General features: G+C 39.3%; 1 protein-coding gene across 1 annotated transcript in view; it reads right to left on the reverse strand.

Annotated features, from left to right (window-relative positions):
• Positions 1-18,494, reverse strand: part of zcchc14 (zinc finger, CCHC domain containing 14) — a 151,634-nt gene that overhangs the window by 48,766 nt on the left and 84,374 nt on the right. The window contains exons 7-9 of the mRNA XM_072279717.1: positions 14,813-14,873; positions 8,719-8,947; positions 2,627-2,718 (exon numbers count right to left, since the gene is read on the reverse strand). Of these exons, the coding sequence (XP_072135818.1) occupies positions 2,627-2,718; positions 8,719-8,947; positions 14,813-14,873 (382 nt within the window). The remainder of the gene's footprint in view (positions 1-2,626; positions 2,719-8,718; positions 8,948-14,812; positions 14,874-18,494) is intronic.

Genomic DNA, 18,494 nt, shown 5'->3' on the forward strand with positions numbered 1-18,494 from the left:
CTGCTCTTTATATCAAATTTTTTGATCGCTAGAAACCTTACATTTTATTATTTTTGAAAGCATCTTTGCTTTTTTTTACATGTGCCTAAGACTTTTGCATATACTGTATATATCTGTTTTTGTAATTTCTCATTTTTTAAAATATCAGATTACCCATGGTTGCTGTGGCAAAGAAAAATGTTGGCAATAAATATTCCATTGAGTATCTTGCCCATGGATTTATTCCATCCCCACAGGACAAAAGGATGTTACTGTGTCTACTTTGTATGAAAGCTGCGGAAGCACTGGGACACAGCTTATAAGCACAAGACACTAGATTACTTCAAAAAAAAACTACTTGATAATTTTATGATAGACAAAAGTTTACTTGCATCTTTTGTGATTTCAAACTTAATTACAAAAGGTGGCAAGCCACACAATATAGGTGGATCATTGATTCTGCCTGCATTTTCTGTTGTAATTTCTACTGTTATGAATCAGAGCACATATGAAACTATTTAAGGCATCCTCTTGAGCAACTCATCAGTATCAAGGCATATTGATGATATAAAAAAACAAGTTGCACAACTGCAAGTTAAGAAGTTTGCCCTGGAAATTGATGAAAGCACATTAAGTGATAATGAAGCCCTTCTGATGACATATGTTAGGTTTTTGAATGATTATCAGGCCAGTGAGGAAATGCTTTTTGCCCGAAAGCTTAAGACAGATACCAAAGGTCTCAGCCCGACGCGTCGACTGTACTTTTTTCCACAGGCACTGTTTGGCCTGCTGAGTTCCTCCAGCATTTTGTGCATGTTATGAAAGGTGATATATCCTTGAAGAAGTCATGAGCTACTCCTTGGAAAACAATATTCTGCTGGAAAATATAATGGCTCTTGCAACTGATGGTGTTGCTTCAATGGTAGGAACATACAGAGGATTCATTTCTCATTTTAAAAACGCTGTTCCTGATGTTTTTTGCATATACTATGTCATTCCCCTGTCAGCATTTGGTTGCTTAAAAAAATTGGGAGAATGGTTGCACAACACCCTTGCTGCTATAATTAATCAAATGCACTTCAAGATAATCTTTTTCAATAGCTTTGTGAGGAAAACAAAGAAGATATTGAATAGCTAGTAATGCATACAGAGGTCTGATGGTTATGACAAGGCAATTGTCTTTGTTGCTTTGCTGCACTTTGGGATAGTACTGCAGCATTTCTAAGTAAGAAGCAACTTCGAGACCTGCTGGAGATGCATATTCTAGATTCCAGACTGGATGCTGGATCCAACTGAAGTGATTGTGAATGGTGTTAACACCATATTGCAAGAATGTCTTATTGAACTGTAGAGTGACAGTAACAGCGGAAGCAAAATTCTGTGCTTCAAGCAAGATTTCTGGACAACTAGTGATATTCAAAATACAGTTCCACAGCTCTGGAAGAAAGCAAAATTGTTTTTATTTCAATTTCCCACTTCTTATCTAGTTGAATGTGATTTTGGTGAAGCTCCTCACCTGCTGTCAAAAGCTCGTAACGATCTTGATGTTGTGAAAAGAGGTGATCTTAAATTATCTTTAACCAAGTTGCAACCAGATATTCAAAAAACCTGCTAGTTTGCATCAGTCACAAGGATCTCATTAAATACCCAAACTAGCAATATTAAATGCTTTCTCGTTCCTGGCTGGAAGAATATTACAGTATTATGAATAAAATATCCTATTCAGAGCTTTGAAAGAGTTTTATTTTACATATACCTTTACATTATATTTCACATTTAACATATAATACCAGTAATCTATTAAAATAGATATTGACTGTATATTAGAATAATTAGTACAGTTGACCAAAAAAACTTTAGCAACTAATGGAGATTATGGAGGGTGGAGGCAACAGACAAATGAAAATAATAAGTGAGCCATGAGCAGAAAAGGGCTGAGAACCACCACTCTAATTGGCTAACTGAGGACACATCTTCTCCTTCTGGGGTGGAAGTAGCATGATTTTGGATGACATTATAAAGTCTATTCTTAGACAATTTAAATTACAACTTGTTTTAATTTAATTTTTGTACTGTTTAAAAATTAGCAATTTTACTAACAACTGAGGGAATTCTCACCCTTTTCTAAGAATTATTTTTTATAATCATTACAAGGTAGAATTTGTAATAATTCGTCCATTTTAAATGGACTTTACATATTGTATTCATGCCATTCCGATTCAAGATGAGGAAGTTAGATATCTGTTTTTCCATCTAAGTCTCATTTGCTGAAGTTCTTGCAAATATGACCAGATTCTGAATCCTATTTCTCTATCTACTATTGTGGAAACATGTCTAATTGCGAATTACATTCTTCCAGGAAAATATCAGGAATAATAAACTTAATTTGGATTCTTCCTTGCACTCTAACAATTAAATGTTCATTCAGATTATAAAGAAAAAAATCAAATACTCAGGGCTAGTAATGAAAATTAAACTAATACTTTTGTCACAACTAGAACTGCAAATACTACATGGCCTAATGAAATAGAATTGTTCTGTGTACTGCCATATTTGTATTAAAGAGTTGTAAATGTTTTAAATAATCAATGACAATACATTAAATTCAAAATGTTCTTATAAAGCCAATAATTTAAAATAAACCTACTTTTCAAGTTCTAATTGCATCTTCAACTTTTTCTTTGCTCCTAATGTGAGTGTTTCAAATTTGTTCAGATCTTCTTCAGTAAGACTGAGGAACTATATAAAAAAAAGTCATTTATTAAAAATAAACTAGAATTGATTTTAACTAGCTAACATATCAAAGTTATGGTATTATGTTAAATTATAATAACCAAATTACTCATCAGGAAGTTCAAAACACATGTTTCATGCAAATTACATTTTTTTGTATGAACATAGTCTGCTCTCCTGCATAAACAGAGAGATAGCTCAGAGCAGAGTGCTTGCAAACTCATCTCTTTTCTGTAGGATCAGAGACATGTACTCTATCTTCAGTTACATTCACAATGAGTACTCATTCAAAGGAGTGACCAAAACCACATAATGAACAGATATATTTTATTAGCTGCCTCTGTTTTGAGTTTTGGATGTTTAAATCATCATAATGTGGCCTGGATCACAGCAGCTCAGTACACCACTGTCTACATGAGAGGTCACCCTGGGTTAGTAATGTGCCCTTCCTTATCATTACTCAAGTAATAGGTTCATCTGTAACTAGCATCACAGATTGTTCATTCAATTGGCAGAAGGTGATGTATCAAAGTCTAACCAGATTCATAGGGAAACAGCATAGCTTGCCCATAGGGAAGCTGGAACACTGCACTGCAATAAGACAGTTAAAAAATTTTTAAATTGTAATTAATTCCCAGTAATGGTTTGTATAATTTGTTTTTACTGCTAATATAAATAATATTCACCATTTTTCTATGTCCCAAATTATCTTCAGTGTGGAGATTTACTGGGCTTGCAATTGTAGGCACCAGTGTATACCTGGCCATCCCTCACTGAAAAAAGCTGTAAGGGTCTTGCATTTATGTTCAGGTCACAGTGGATGGTTGGTAGCTGTTGGGAGGTATTTTTAAAGTAATGAACATCTTCCTAACAAGCTGCACTTAATTGTGAAATAATTAAGATTGTTCCCATTCCCACCACGTAAGTCTACTGATGAATAAGCCCTTTAATTTCCAATTAATTTCCTATTGAATATTTGTATTGTGATCATCACAAAACAATATTATTAGGTTTCTCGGTGAAATATTGCACTGTCTCTGTTTCAATACTTGATATTCCAATCAGCTACTGCAGGAACGTGCAGCTGTAAAAATACAGCCAGAGTTCTGACCCTGAAAGACAGCTCTCAAAGTGATACATGCACAACATAAGCAGCCATTCTGCAACTACTGGAGAGTGATACCTCTTCAGAAATGGCAGCTGCAATGATAGAAGAGGGGGAAGAGACCTGGACAAACTTGTGAAGAACAACACTGCCAGGTGGGATGTTCTCTGTTCTCCAACATGAACCTTTGGCCATCATGGATCTTCACAAAACCATTAATGCAGCACTGAGTAGCACAATGTGAGACATTGTATAGATCAGCAGCATTCGCTTAGAATGATTCTGAGGCTAAGAAGCTGACAGTAGTATTATCATGACTTTGAATGTGACTATGGTCCAATTGTATGTCTGAGTTTTTAATCATAAAGGAGGCATAGAACTACTGCTCAAAAATGTATATACAAAATCTGGGGTTCCATTGAATTCTGGGTGAAGGATCTTGTATGATACATCTGAAACCTATGGTCTATATTCATGTCATCCAGCAAAACTGTTAGGTTTTGATACTGGAAGCAAGTTTTGATTATAGGAACATGGTAGATCTTAATATTTGGTAGCATCAAGTGTTGGTCCATTAAATAAAGTAGCTTCAGGGAGTACGTAAGAAAATAGTAATTTTTATTTTTCAAATAAGAGAGGATGAAATAATATTAGAGTCAAAAAATGATGTTGGACTACTGCTAATGTCATTGAGGGGAGTTTTTATGCTGGAATTACATTAATAAATTTACTGAAAATCTCAGTGCAAAGAAGAGACTGAATTTTCCACTACATGGTAAGGAAGCTAGAAAAGGGCAAAGTTTTGCTCAGCATTGTTGAACCTATATGCACTGTAACTTTTTACAGTTGAAGTGAATTAAATTTGAGAAAATGAATTTGCCTGTCACTTTAGTTCTCTGTCCTATTCCTCTTCTGTTTCCCTGTCTTCAGCCAACTACATTGTTCCAATAATGCCCAAGCTTAAGGAATAGCATCTCATCTTAGAGCCACATATAGCATGGACACAGGACCAATTAATACATTAATCCTATAATCCAAATAATACATACTGACTGAAAACCTCAGCTAAACTAGTCCTATTTGTCTCCCAAAGTCCTACTTTGGTCCAAATCCCTCTAAAGCAGGGGTTCCCAACATGGGATTCATGGACCCCTTGCTTAATGGTATTGGTCTATGGCACAAGAAAAAAGTTAGGAACCCCTGATCCAAAGCTTTCCTTTCAATGTACATTTCCAAGTATATTTTGAATGTTTTAATATACCTACATCAACTACTTCCTCTGGTAGTTTATTCCATATTCTTACCATCCTCCAGGTGAAAAAGTTACCCCTTAGGTTCCTATTAAATCTCTACCCTCTCACTTCAATCCTATGCCCTCTAATCTAATCTCTAGGTAGGGTGAATGCATGAATTCACTCTATCTATGCCCCTCATGCTTTTATACACCAAATAAGATCACTCCCCCGACCTCATTTCCCTACACACCAATGAAAAAAATCTCAACCTTTCTCCATAACACAGTCCCATGAAGACTGGCAACATTCCTGCAGATCTCCTCTGCACTCTTTGACCAAAACCAGTCACAATATTCCAAATATAGCTTCATCAACATCTTGGACAATTGCAATCTAACACCACAACTTCAATATTCAATTCCCTGACTGATGAAGGCCAGTGTACAGAGTAAGCCTTCTTTACTACCCTGTCTATTCGTGATGCCACTTTCAGGCAACCATATACTTGAATTCCCAGGTTCCTCAATTCCACAAGCCCTCTGTGCTCACTGCAGCCCCAGGGACTTGATACTAAAAATAGCTCAAAGCACGTTTTAAAAACTGACTCAGAATCCATGGCTGAAATCAAAAAGGAAATTGCAGCATATTAATTGTCTGTAAAAGGAAGAAAATGTACAAAATAGTCAAGTAGATTCCTCAAGATTATTGATTTACATAGAAACATAGAAAACCTACAGCACAATACAGGCCCTTCAGCAAGCCTCTGACTATCCACACGATCAATGCCTCTCATCATCTTATACACCTCTATCAGGTCACCTTTCATCTTCCGCCACTCCAAGAAGTAAAGGCCAAGTTCACAAAACCTATTCTTATAAGGCATGCTCCCCAATCCAGGCAACGTCTTTGTAAATCTCCTCTGTACCCTTTCTATAGTGTCCACATCCTTCCTGTAGTGAATTGACCAGAACTGAGCACAGTACTCCAAGTGGGGTCTGACCAGGGTCCTATATAGATGTAACATTACCTCTTGGCTCTTAAACTCAATCCCACGATTGATGAAGGCCAATGCACCGTATGCCTTCTTAACCACAGGGTCAACCTGCACGGCAGCTTTGAGTGTCTTATGGACTCGGACCCCAAGATCCCTCTGATCCTCCACACTGCCAAGAGTCTTACCATTAATACTGTATTCTGTCATCACATTTGACCTACCAAAATGAACCACCTCACACTTATCTGGGTTGAACTCCATCTGCCACTTCTTAGCCCTGTTTTGCATCCTATCAATGTCCCGCTGTAACCTCTCACAAGCCTCCACACTATCCACAACACCCCTAACCTTTGTGTCATCAGCAAATTTACTAACCCATCCCTCCACTTCCTCATCCAGGTCATTTATAAAAATCACGAAGAGTAGGGGTCTCAGAACAGATCCCTGAGGCACACCATTGGTGACCGACCTCCATGCAGAATATGACCCGTCTACAACCACTCTTTGCCTTCTGCAAGCAAGCCAATTCTGGATCCACAAAGCAAGGTCCCGTTGGATCCCATGCCTCCTTACTTTCTCATAAGCCTTGCATGGGGTACCTTATCAAATGCCTTGCTAAAATCCATATATACTACATCTATTGCTCTACCTTCATCAATGTGTTTAGTCACATCCTCAAAAAATTCAGTCAGGCTTGTAAGACACGACCTGCCTTTGACAAAGCCATGTTGACTATTCCTAATCATATTATGCCTCTCCAAATGTTCATAAATCCTGCCTCTCAGGATTTTTTCCATCAACTTACCAACCACTGAAGTAGGACTCGCTGGTCTCTAATTTCCTGGGCTATCCCTACTCCCTTTCTTGAATAAAGGAACTACATCTGCAACCCTCCAATCCTCCAGAACCTCTCCCATCCCCATTGATGATGCAAAGATCATTGCCAGCAATCTCCTCCCTTGCCTCCCACAGTAGCCTGGGTTACATCTCATCTGGTCCCGGAGACTTACCCAACTTGATGCTTTCAAAAATTTCCAGCACATCCTCTTTCTTAATATCTATATGCTCAAGCTTTTCGATCTGGTATAAGTCACCCCTACAATCACCAAGATCCTTTTCCGTAGTGAATACTGAAGCAAAGTACTGATTAAGTACCCCTGCTATCTCCTCCAGTTCCATACACACTTCTCCACTGTCACACTTGATTGGTCCTATTCTCTCATGTCTTCTCCTCTTGCTCTTCACATACTTGTAGAATGTCTTGGGGTTTTCTTTAATCCTGTCCATCAAGGCCTTCTCATGACCCCTTCTGGCTCTCCTAATTTCTTGCTTAAGCTCCTTCCTGCTTGCCTTATAATATTCTAGATCTCTATCATTACCTAGTTTTTTGAACCTTTTGTAAGCTCTCCTTTTCTTCTTGACTAGATTTTCAACAGCCTTTGTACACCACGGTTCCTGTACCCTACCATCCTTTCCGTCTCACTGGAACATACCTATGCAGAACGCCATGCAAATATCTCCTGAATATTTGCCACATTTCTGCCGTACACTTCCCCGAGAACATCTGTTCCTAATTTATGCTTCCAAGTTCCTGCCTGATAGCTTCATATTTCCCCTTACTCCAATTAAATGCTTTCCTAACTTCTCTGTTCCTATCCCTCTCCAGTGCTATGGTAAAGGAGATAGAATTGTGATCACTATCTCCAAAATGCTCTCCTGTTGAGAGACCTGACACCTGACCAGGTTCAGTTCCTAATACCAGATCAAGTACAGCCTCTCCTCTAGTAGGTTTATCTATATATTGCGTCAGGAATCCTTCCTGAGAACACCTAACAAACTCCACCCCATCCAAACCCCTCGCTTTAGGGAGATGCCGATCAATATTTGGGAAATTAAAATCTCCCACCAAGACAACCCTGTTATTATTACACCTTCCCAGAATCTGTCTCTCTACCTGCTCCTCAATGTCCATGTTACTATTGGGTGGTCTATAAAAAACACCCAGTAGAGTTATTGACCCCCTTCCTGTTTCTAGCTTCCACCCACAGAGATTCAGTAGACAATCCCTCCATGACTTCCTCCTTTTCTGCAGCCATGACACTATCTCTGATCAGCAGTGCCACGCCCTCATGTCTTTTGCCTCCTTCCCTGACCTTTCTGAAACATCTAAAGCCTGGCACTCTAAGTAACCATTCCTGCCCCTGAGCCATCCAAGTCTCTGTAATGGCCACAACATTATAGTTCCAAGTACTGATTCACGCTCTAAGCTCATCCACTTTGTTCATGATGCTTTTTGCATTAAAATAGACAGATCTCAAACCATTGGTCTGAGCACATCCCTTCTCTGTCACCTGCCGATCCTCCCTCTCACACTGTCTCCAAGTTTTCTATTATTTGTGAGCCAACAGCCCCTTCCTCCATCTTTTCAGTTCAATTCCCACCCCCTTGAAATTCTAGTTTAAACTCTCCCCAGTAGCTTTAGCAAACCTCCTGATTTCTACAATATGTATTTAGTATTATGATACTGCATTCACAAAACAATAAATTCTTTCCCAATGCACTTTAGTACACTCTTCCCATATACAAAAACAATATTTTTAAAGACTTAATGCAATGAAGTATTTTTCTCTTACATAGAATTCACAATTCAAATTTAGCAAAGAGAAACCTACCTTATCCATTGTGAGTTGTTTAAAAACAGGATAATACTTGTGCAGTCGCAACTTTTTAAGCCAGTCAAGAATTCCAATTTGTTCTGTATTTTGTGGACTCAAGTTCTCAGCATGCGGCCAAGCAACTGGTGCTGAGCTTCCACTGACAGTGTGTGGGCAAGATGAAACAGAAATTGATGGTTGTAGCGTGTTATGGGAACACTGGATGCTGGCTACACCACATATTGGCCTGCAAAAACAAAAATGGATTTTGCACATTTTTCTTTAATAAACCACATCCCTCACACAGTTATAACAGAATCACATGGTAATGTGCCCAAGTAATTCTACAGACAACTCATGTTTAAGGCAGATTGCACTTTTCTATTTTCATCCTCAACATCTTATCAAGAGGATGTAAAACCAAAAAGCACTTGTGCCGTTCAGTAATAAGTGAGAATAAATTAACTCACAAATCAAAGTCTGTTTTCATGATAGCTACCTCTCTGTTAATTCTGAATATAAATAATTTATTTCAGATATCATTAAAAAGAAACCTTTGAGCTGAATTCTGCAGTCAGTTACTGGCAAAGAAATGCTGCTTGCTGCCATTCTGCATATTTTTGGCTGTACACTCTACTCAGGCTTTTGAGTGGCAACAGGCTATCACCCTCTACAGGATATCTGTGGCATCTGCATGAATGACAATACTCTTTGAAAAATCATCACTGAGGCAGGCAAGGACAAACTAAAAAGTATAAACCATTTAAATTCAATTCAACTCATGTATAGAGAGCAATATAATGAGCAAAATAAAAGAAAGGATTTGGAGAAAGAAAGAGACCATAGCTTCAAGATTTCCTCAATGACTAAGCATGAGTGTACTCCAGAAGCTGCAGGTGGATATCTTCCATTATAGTCATACTTGCGCTTAACCTCACCAATAATTTCAATACAAAACATATATTTATGAAATTAATCTTCTTATTTTTAGTCTGAAACCTTTAAAGCGGGCAGAGTTTGTCAGATGCAGTTTAGAGTTTGTAACTGGCAATAAGAACTGTTTAGAGTAATTAACAACGACCAGTAGACTGTTGGGGGAGTTGCTCTGATTGGGGAGACAGATTGCTGGTGGATTGGGGAAGTAGGGTGTGGGCATACATTGGCAGCTAGAAAAAACTGAGTCAGGTAATATTTGGAGTAGGCGTTAAAATCAGAGTCAGTGGGCTTCGAGAGAGATCAAATCATGTAGATCAGACAAAATGGGGAGGACTTAAGATTTAAAGTAAGCACATAATATCCTTTATGCTCTCTCAGTTTAGCTTTGAGGAGTGAAGACATGTTGAGGGGGAGGGAGGAAGGATAGACACTTTATTGATCCCAAAGAAAACCACAGTTTCACAATAGCATTACAAATGCACAGATATACAAAATATTAGAAGCAGAGTAAGACAATATTTTTTAAAAATTAAAAATTGGCACCCCAGGATAACGTGCTCCTGCAAAGTTTCCCTGCAATGTTCCAAAAGGAAAATAATATCATTCTTCTATGCTCTGAGGAATAAAGTCCTAACCTATGACTCAGGTCCTCCAGTCCCAGCAACATCCTTGTACATTTTCTCTGTACTCTTTCAATCTTATTCACATCTTTCCCATACGAAGGTGACTAAAAGTGCACAATACTACACATTAGGCCTCACCACCATTTATACAACTCCAACATAACATCCGAACTCCTGTATTCAGTACTTGAATTTATGAAGGCCAATGTGCCAAAAGCTCTCTACAACCCTATCTACCTGTGACGCCACTTTCAAAGAGTTACGGATCCGTATTCCCAGATCCCTCCATTCTACTGCACACCTCCATGCCCTATTACTCACTGTGCAAGTCCTAGCCTAGTTTGTTCTCCCAAAGTGCAACATCACTTATACACTCTCATTTCTAGTTATATTTTAGGTCAGCATTTTTATAAGAAGGCTTCCTATATAGCCAATCAGTAACTGCTGAAATGTTACTTTTCTAACAAGAATATCACTATTCAATGGGATATAGAATGTAGTGTGAGTCTTTGCTATGGTGAGTTGAATGACAGTAACAACACAGTTTAGGGTGCATTGAACTGCTCATTAAATAATTCAGCTGTTAAATGGAAGAAGAAATCAAGTAAATAGCAATAAATGACTGCAGTCAAAATAATGCAAATTATTTGACACTTTTGTATCATATACCTAGAATTTGAATCATAAGCATAATAAAAGACAGAGATTCTACTCAATGGGTGACAAGAGTTTTCTTATTCTTTCGAGAAGAATGTCTTAGTGTAATAAGTATGTTACACCAGTGGTCCCCAACCACTGGGCCACAAAGCATGTGCCACCGGGCCACGAAGAAACAATATGATTTGGTGGTATGAAACGATATGTGTCAGCTGCACTTTTCCTCATTCCCTGTCACGCCCACTGTTGAACTTGAACGCACATGAGGTCATTACTCACGCAAGGTCATCAGTCAGTCAGTAACCCGCAACTACTCGATGAGTAAAAAACAAACGTCGCTTGAGAGTTTCCTTGGAAGAGATGGTAGGGGACATAAAAGGCCTTACTATGATGATAACGCAGAGACAGCTGAGGCCGAGACTGCAAAAAAAAAGGAAGCTTCCTTCAACAGAAAATACGACGAGTCATACATGAAATATGGCTTTATTGCGACCAGTGACTCGCACGCTCCAAGCCCCCTGTGTGTGACATGTGGAGACAAGCTGTCTAATGAGACAATGAAGCCCTCAAAACTGTTTCGGCACCTTGAGTCCAAGCACCCTGCACTTAAAGACAAACCCGTTGAGTTTTTTGAGTGGAAAAAACATGAGCAAGCAGAACAGAAGAAAGTGCTGAGAGCAACCACCTCCACAAATGCTGCTGCTCTGAGAGCATCGTACTTAGTGGCTATTCGTATTGTTAAGGCTAAGAAGCCTTTCACTGTTGGTGAAGAATTGATTCTGCCTGCTGCCAAGGACATGTGCCGTGAACTGTTGGGAGAAGCTGCAGCTAACAAGATGGCACAGGTTTCTCTTTCAGCTACCACAGTTTCAAGGAGAATCGATGACATAGTGGAGGACATTGAAGCACAGCTGTTGGAACGGCTTAACGAGTCTGGTTTTACTACCCGAGTCAAAGAGGTTGCTCCTGAACGCCAGTCTACACACTGTGTCACACACAGGGAAATGCTGGCTAGCCAAAAAATGTCACCTGATCTTAACAGCGTACTGAGTGCATTGTTGAAGTTATCAATCACATCAAAGCAAAAGCCCTGAACTCACGTCTGTTTGAGCAGCTCTGTGAGGAAATGGATGCAGAGCACAAATGCCTTCTCCTACACACTGAAGTCAGGTGGCTATCAAAAGGAAGAGCCCTGGCCAGGGTTTTTGAGATAAGAGAGCAGCTACAGAGATTTCTTTCAAGAAAAAAGTCACCACTGGCAGCACACTTCAGTGACGAGGAGTGAATAGCAAAACTCGCTTATCTGTGTGACATCTTCAACCTACTCAATTTGTCACTTCAGGGAAGAATGACAACTGTCTTCAAGTTGGCAGGTAAAGTGTCTGCTTTCACAGCCAAACTGGAACTGTGGGGACGGCGAGTGGACAGGGGCATATTTGACATGTTCCCAACATTAGCTGGGATTTTGGGAGAGACTGAGGCTGCACCATCCTTCTCACAGCTGGTGTGCGATCACCTATCTTCACTGTTGACAGAATTCGAGCGTCACTTCCCAACCACAAATGACCCAAGATGTGCAAAGGAATGGGTTTGTGACCCATTTGTGAATGCCCCCGGTGAATCATCCATGTCAGCGTGAGAAGAAGATCAACTCCTCCAGCTTACAAATGATGGTGGGCTGAAAAGTATGTTTGACATAACATCTCTGCCAGCATTCTGGATCAAAGTCAAGGCTGAGTATCGTGAGATAGCCACGAAAGCATCGAAAACATTGCTTCCATTTCACATCATATCTCTGCAAAGCAGAGTTTTCTGCAATGAATGCAACGAAAACTAAATTGCGGAATAGACTGGACATAAGGAAGCCCCTTATAATTGACTTATCACTATATTCATGCGAGGAAAATATGCGCTGTGTGTTTAATATTAAATTCGTTAGATAAACCCTTTTAGAAACAAAATTGAGTGTATTAGCCACTGATAAGTGACTTACAGTTGACTTATCACCTATATTCTGGTTGTGATTAACAGCCCCCACCCCCCAACCCCATCAGCCGGTCCGCAAGAATATTGTCAATATTAAACCGGTCTGCGGTGCAAAAAAGGTTGGGGACCCCGTGTTACACAATATCTCAGGTCAACAATTATCTCCATATTAATAATTCTTTTACACATACTGTAGCTCAAAGTATGCATCAAAATTCTCATCAGCATTTTAATCTGTTCAGCCTTATTTTAGCAATCTGCTGTAAAAGTTTCACAAAGGCAGCAAATTTGAAAGCAAAATAACATTATTAGCTACTTTTGAATAGTTATTAGCATTTCTGCTGTGTTTCTGGAGAAATACAAATTGCCATTTAAATAAATTGTGTTCTTGTACAGTCCACTATTGAGGGGCGATTTGGATCCACTTTAATTTGCCTACTATCACAACAGATCAACAGCAGATGCCATTTCATTGGCTCTTCACTCAGCCTTGAAATATCTGGACAATGAAGATACATACATCCAGATTCTTTTCATTGACTACAGCTCTGCTTTAAACACTATCATCTCCTCAAAACTAATTAATAAGTTCCAAGATCTTGGCATCCTTGTGCAACTAGATCCTCGATTTCCTCACTTGCAGACCGCAGTCAGTGCAGATTAGCAACAAAATCTCCTCCACAATCACCATCAGCACAGGTGCATCACTAGGCTGTGTGCTTAGTCCCCTACTCTACTAACCTTACACGTTTAGCTGTGAGGCCAAGTACAGCTCCAATGCCATATTTAAGTTTGACTGACTATTCTGGGCTGAATCAAAGATGGTGATGAATCAGCATGTAGAAGGAAGAGTGAAAATCTGGCTGAATGGTGCCACAACAACCTCTCACTCAACGTCATCAAAACCAAAGAGCTGATTATTGACTACAGGTGGAGAAAACTGGAAGTCTATGAGTCAGTCCCTATTGGGAGATCAGAGGTGGTGAAGGTCAGCAAGTTAAATTCCTCGACATTGTCATTTCAGAAGATCTGTCCTGGATCCAGAAAATGAGTGCCATTACTCAGAAGGCAGCACAGCGCCTCTACTTTCTTGGAAATTTGCATAGGTTCAGCATATCATCTAAAATTTTAACAAACATCTTTTGATGAACAGTGGAGAGTAAGTATACTGACTGGTATTGAAACACCAACGCCCTTGAACGGTAGTAATGGATACAGCCCAGTCAATCACAGGAAAGGCCTTCCCCAATACCAGTAAGTGCTTGTAGTTTGTAACTCTGAAGCTTTTAATCCTAATACAGTATTTTGTGGCAAACTAACCAAGCTTATTTGAAGTATAAGCCAAAGCCAAACTAATATCAAGCTATGGCAATGAAAAATGAGAATATAATTTTGTATTAATATGTTTTTAAAAAAAAAGCCTTTAGTTTTTTCTACAAACTTTTTTTTTATATTTCTGCATAAAAGTAACTAAACATCCAAATAACTCTATTGGGCAAGTTTACTGTATTCTTGTGGAGTAGAAAGCAAATTCAATGTATTTCAATACAAGAAAAAAATTGATTAGAATGTAAACTGATAAGATGTTTAATAGGCAAAAATAATCAGAGATTTCTCATCTTCAAAATCTAATTTTTGATAAGAAAGGTGATAAAGTTTCAAATATGAGCAATGAGGAAAACAAGTTCTGCACAGAAATACAAAAACATACAAAAAAGACAATTTGATTTGCAGAAGTAACATTAACATTTTAATGAATAAATGTACATAAGACCATAAGATATAGGAGTAGAATTAGGCCATTTGGTATCCTTTAATAAATCAGATTAATTATTAAATTATTAATGACCATTCAGCCAGTTATTTATATTTATTTGCTATAATGCTGCCATGCATAAATCTACACTTACCTTACAGCTGCACCATTGCTTGCGTTAGCTTTGTGTAACATCACTGGTATGGGATTGGTATCTGAATAGAAAAATACATTACAACACATGTTAAAGATGTAGCTTATGTATCTTTACTCTACAGATAGAATTCAAAGCTACACAACCACAATCATCATGAACATATTCTTCATAGTTAAAAATATTTTAAAAATTATATTTAGAGGATTTTTTGTTGTTGGCTCATGCTTTCACATTTGTATAAGGCAAGTTCACCAGGAGAGAACTATTGTTTTTCAAACTCTGGTATGAAATTTGTTGTACCCATGAAATGCAGTTACTCTTTCTTCTTAATATGTGATTTTGAAAAGGCTACTCAGTAATGTTGTTGAAGTCAGGGGGCTAGAAATACATTCACACAACTCCATAAATATTGTACTGTACTGTTAAAAGTTAGCTTAACCATGAGTAGAACAATTTTGCCCACATTTCTGCATATCTTAAAATTAATCAAGAAATTTTGTTTATTTATTCTTTTGCCAAGGTCTTAATTTTCCTTTACACTTTCTTCCCAAAATTAAAAATATATGTCGACGGTAGTGGAACATGCAAATGTCATCTTTGGTGGGATTTTCAACCTCACAGATCTGAAAAAAAATGACTGTTCTTCAGCAGGAGTCCTGCTGAAGGGTTTCGGCCTGAAACATCAGCTGTACTTTTTTCCATAGATGCTGCCTGGCCTGTTGAGTTCCTCCAGCATTTTGTGTACGTTGCTCGGATTTCCAGGATCTACAGATTTTCTCTTGTAAATGACTGTTCTTAGTTATTCACAAAACAACATGATCTTGCTTTTGCTGACATCTCATGATATTTAATGGACCAATGTAAAAACTACATTTTTTATCCTCCATGGGATCTATGAGCTTCTGTGACCTCAAGCAGAAGTCACTTTTCTAGTATGAGTTGACTTCTTAGTCCACGGAGGTCAGGGTCAGGGTCATTCTCAGCATTTCTGCAATTAACGACCACATCTCACAGCTAATTGCTGATTAGGATCACCCAAACTCCATAATTAATGAGAGAATGTCGAAGCATTCTCTGCAAATATCCACAATGAAATTAGTTGATTGTGTGCTGAATGTGCAGGAATCTTCCAATGAGGAAGACTATCCAATCATGTGTGAAGAAGTTGAAGCTGCAATACGATCACTGAAGTGTGGGAAGTCAGCAGGAGTTAACAACATCCTTGCTTAACTGCTGAAGCATGGAGGAGAGGCCATGATAGACATGCTTACCACCATCTGCAATAAGATCTGGCAGACAGATGAATGGCCAACACCTTGGACTTAGTCGTTGATATCTGTGCCTCCCAAGAAAGGCAATCTCCAACACTGCCAGAATTACCATACCATCAGTTTGATCAGCCATGTAAGCAAGGTAATACTCAGAATCATCTTGAACAGACTGAGACCTCAGGCAGAAGACATCATTGCCGAGAAAGAAGCAGGCTTCCATAAGGGCAGAAGCACCACTGAGCAGACTTTCAACCTCTGCACCCCCTGTGAGAAACACCTTCAGCACCAGAGAGAGTTCAGTCACGTCTTCACAGACTTCAAGAAGGCATTTGACAGAGTCTGGCATGATGCCTTATGGACCACCATGAAGAAATTCAACATGGGGCAGAAGCTGATTCATACAATCCATCAGCTTTACACCAAGGCAACCAGTGCAGTACTCGCTCAGGGCACCATCGGGGAGTGGTTCCAATCTGTAGAAGTCCGTCAGGGCTGCCTCCTCTCCCCCACTCTCTTCAACATCTTCCTGGAATGAATCATGAGTGTTGCCCTTGAAGATCATGAGGGCACAGTCAGCATCGGAGGGAAGAACCTCACAAACCTAAGATTTGCTGACGACATTGATGGACTTGCAGGAAAAGAAGACGAACTGGCCAACCTGGTCAGCCATCTTGACAGAGCCTCCACAAAGTTTGGAATGGAAATAAGTGCTGAGAAAACCAAGCTCATGGCAAATGCCAACGGTGCCATCACAACATACATCTCAGTCCATGGTCAAAAACTTGAGACAGTGCAGCAGTTTAAATACCCGTGGGCAATCATCAGTGATAAAGGATCAAAACCAGAAGTCCTGGCAAGAACCGCACAGACAATGACTGCACTATCCAAACTCAAGACAATATGGAGAAACAGCAACACCACCATGAAGTACAAGATCAGACTCCTGCATGCATTGGTATTCTCCATCATCCTGTACGCTTGTGAGACATGGACCCTCACAGCAGAGCTAACGAGGAAGATACAGGCATTGGAAATGAGATGTTACCGCAACATATTGGGTATCTCATACTCGGGCCACATCACAAACGAGCAGGTCCACAAGACCATCCAGCACCACACTGGCCCCCCATGAAGACCTTCTCACAACGGTGAAGAAAAGAAAGCTGAAATGGTACAGCCACGTAACAAGATCCAGTGGCCTTACAAAGACCGTTCTACAAGGAACTGTGGAGGGGAAAAGAAGGAGAGGTAGACAGAGGAAAAGATGGACGGACAATATTAAAGAACAGACAGGGAAAACATCTGTGGGGACCCAGGCTCTGGCACACAACCGCAACAGATGGAACAGACTGGTGCAAAGCTTGTAATGACAGCACCCCGACGACTCCACCGGGAGTTAAGGGCACAAGGCAAGACAAGGCAACTTCATAATTCTTCTAAGTGTGTATTGAACTCTTCATGACTCCAGTGGACAGTGATAGAACTATCTTTGATCCATCTTTAAGCATGGGTTTAAGTAAAACAAAAAGCAAATGATGCTTTCTCTGTAACCTCTCCTTTATTTCAGAAGAGCCTGAAATGGTCTGAAGTGGAATCTTTCATAGCACCATGCCTACAAAACCAATTCCTGGTGAGATTAACTACAGCCAAAATGGCATGTAAAAGCCAGGAAATATTCATAGATCCCAAGATATTTTCTACTTGTTAGAGTATTCAACATGCAGAGTGGATTTTTCTAGAGAATCTTCACACAACAAGCATCTCCAGAGAAAGGCATACTTCATCACTATCTGCCCACATCCTCCTCTTTGCATCTAATTTTACCTGAACTTTTTATCTCCCTCCTGGAAGACTTCTTGCAAAGGTTAGGTAAGATAATGAAGCATGCAGCAGATGATGATACTCAACTCCCTCAGGAAAGTACTGAGGTTAGAGTTACCAGAATTTCATCTCAAGGGTTCCAAAGATGCTGCCCATGGACTCCCAAATCTTTACTAGATGTCATTGTAAGAATGTACTGCTACATTAGTTGAACCATAGAAAGGAATCAGAAACCAAAGGATAATCTCTAAGGTCCAGCCTTTCATGTGGAATGGTGACTACATTTAATAAGTAATGTTTTTAATGTGAACTCCTCAGATCGACAGAGGGCATAAGTGAGTGTAGTTGCTATTACTAAGGAGAAGGTGCTTGAGAAGCTGAAAGATCTGAAAGTAGATAAGTCACCTGGATCAGATGGAACTACATCCCAGAGTTCTGAAAGAGGTAGTTGAGGAGATTTAGGAGGTATTAGTAATGATCTTTCAAGAATCACTAGGTTCTGGAATAGTTCCGGAGGACTGGAAAACAGCAAATGCCACTCCACTTTTTAAGAAAGGAGGAAGGCAGAAGAAAGGGAATTACAAGCA

The sequence above is a fragment of the Mobula birostris genome, chromosome 15 (genome assembly GCF_030028105.1).
Source record: "Mobula birostris isolate sMobBir1 chromosome 15, sMobBir1.hap1, whole genome shotgun sequence".
Lineage (NCBI taxonomy): Eukaryota > Metazoa > Chordata > Chondrichthyes > Myliobatiformes > Myliobatidae > Mobula > Mobula birostris.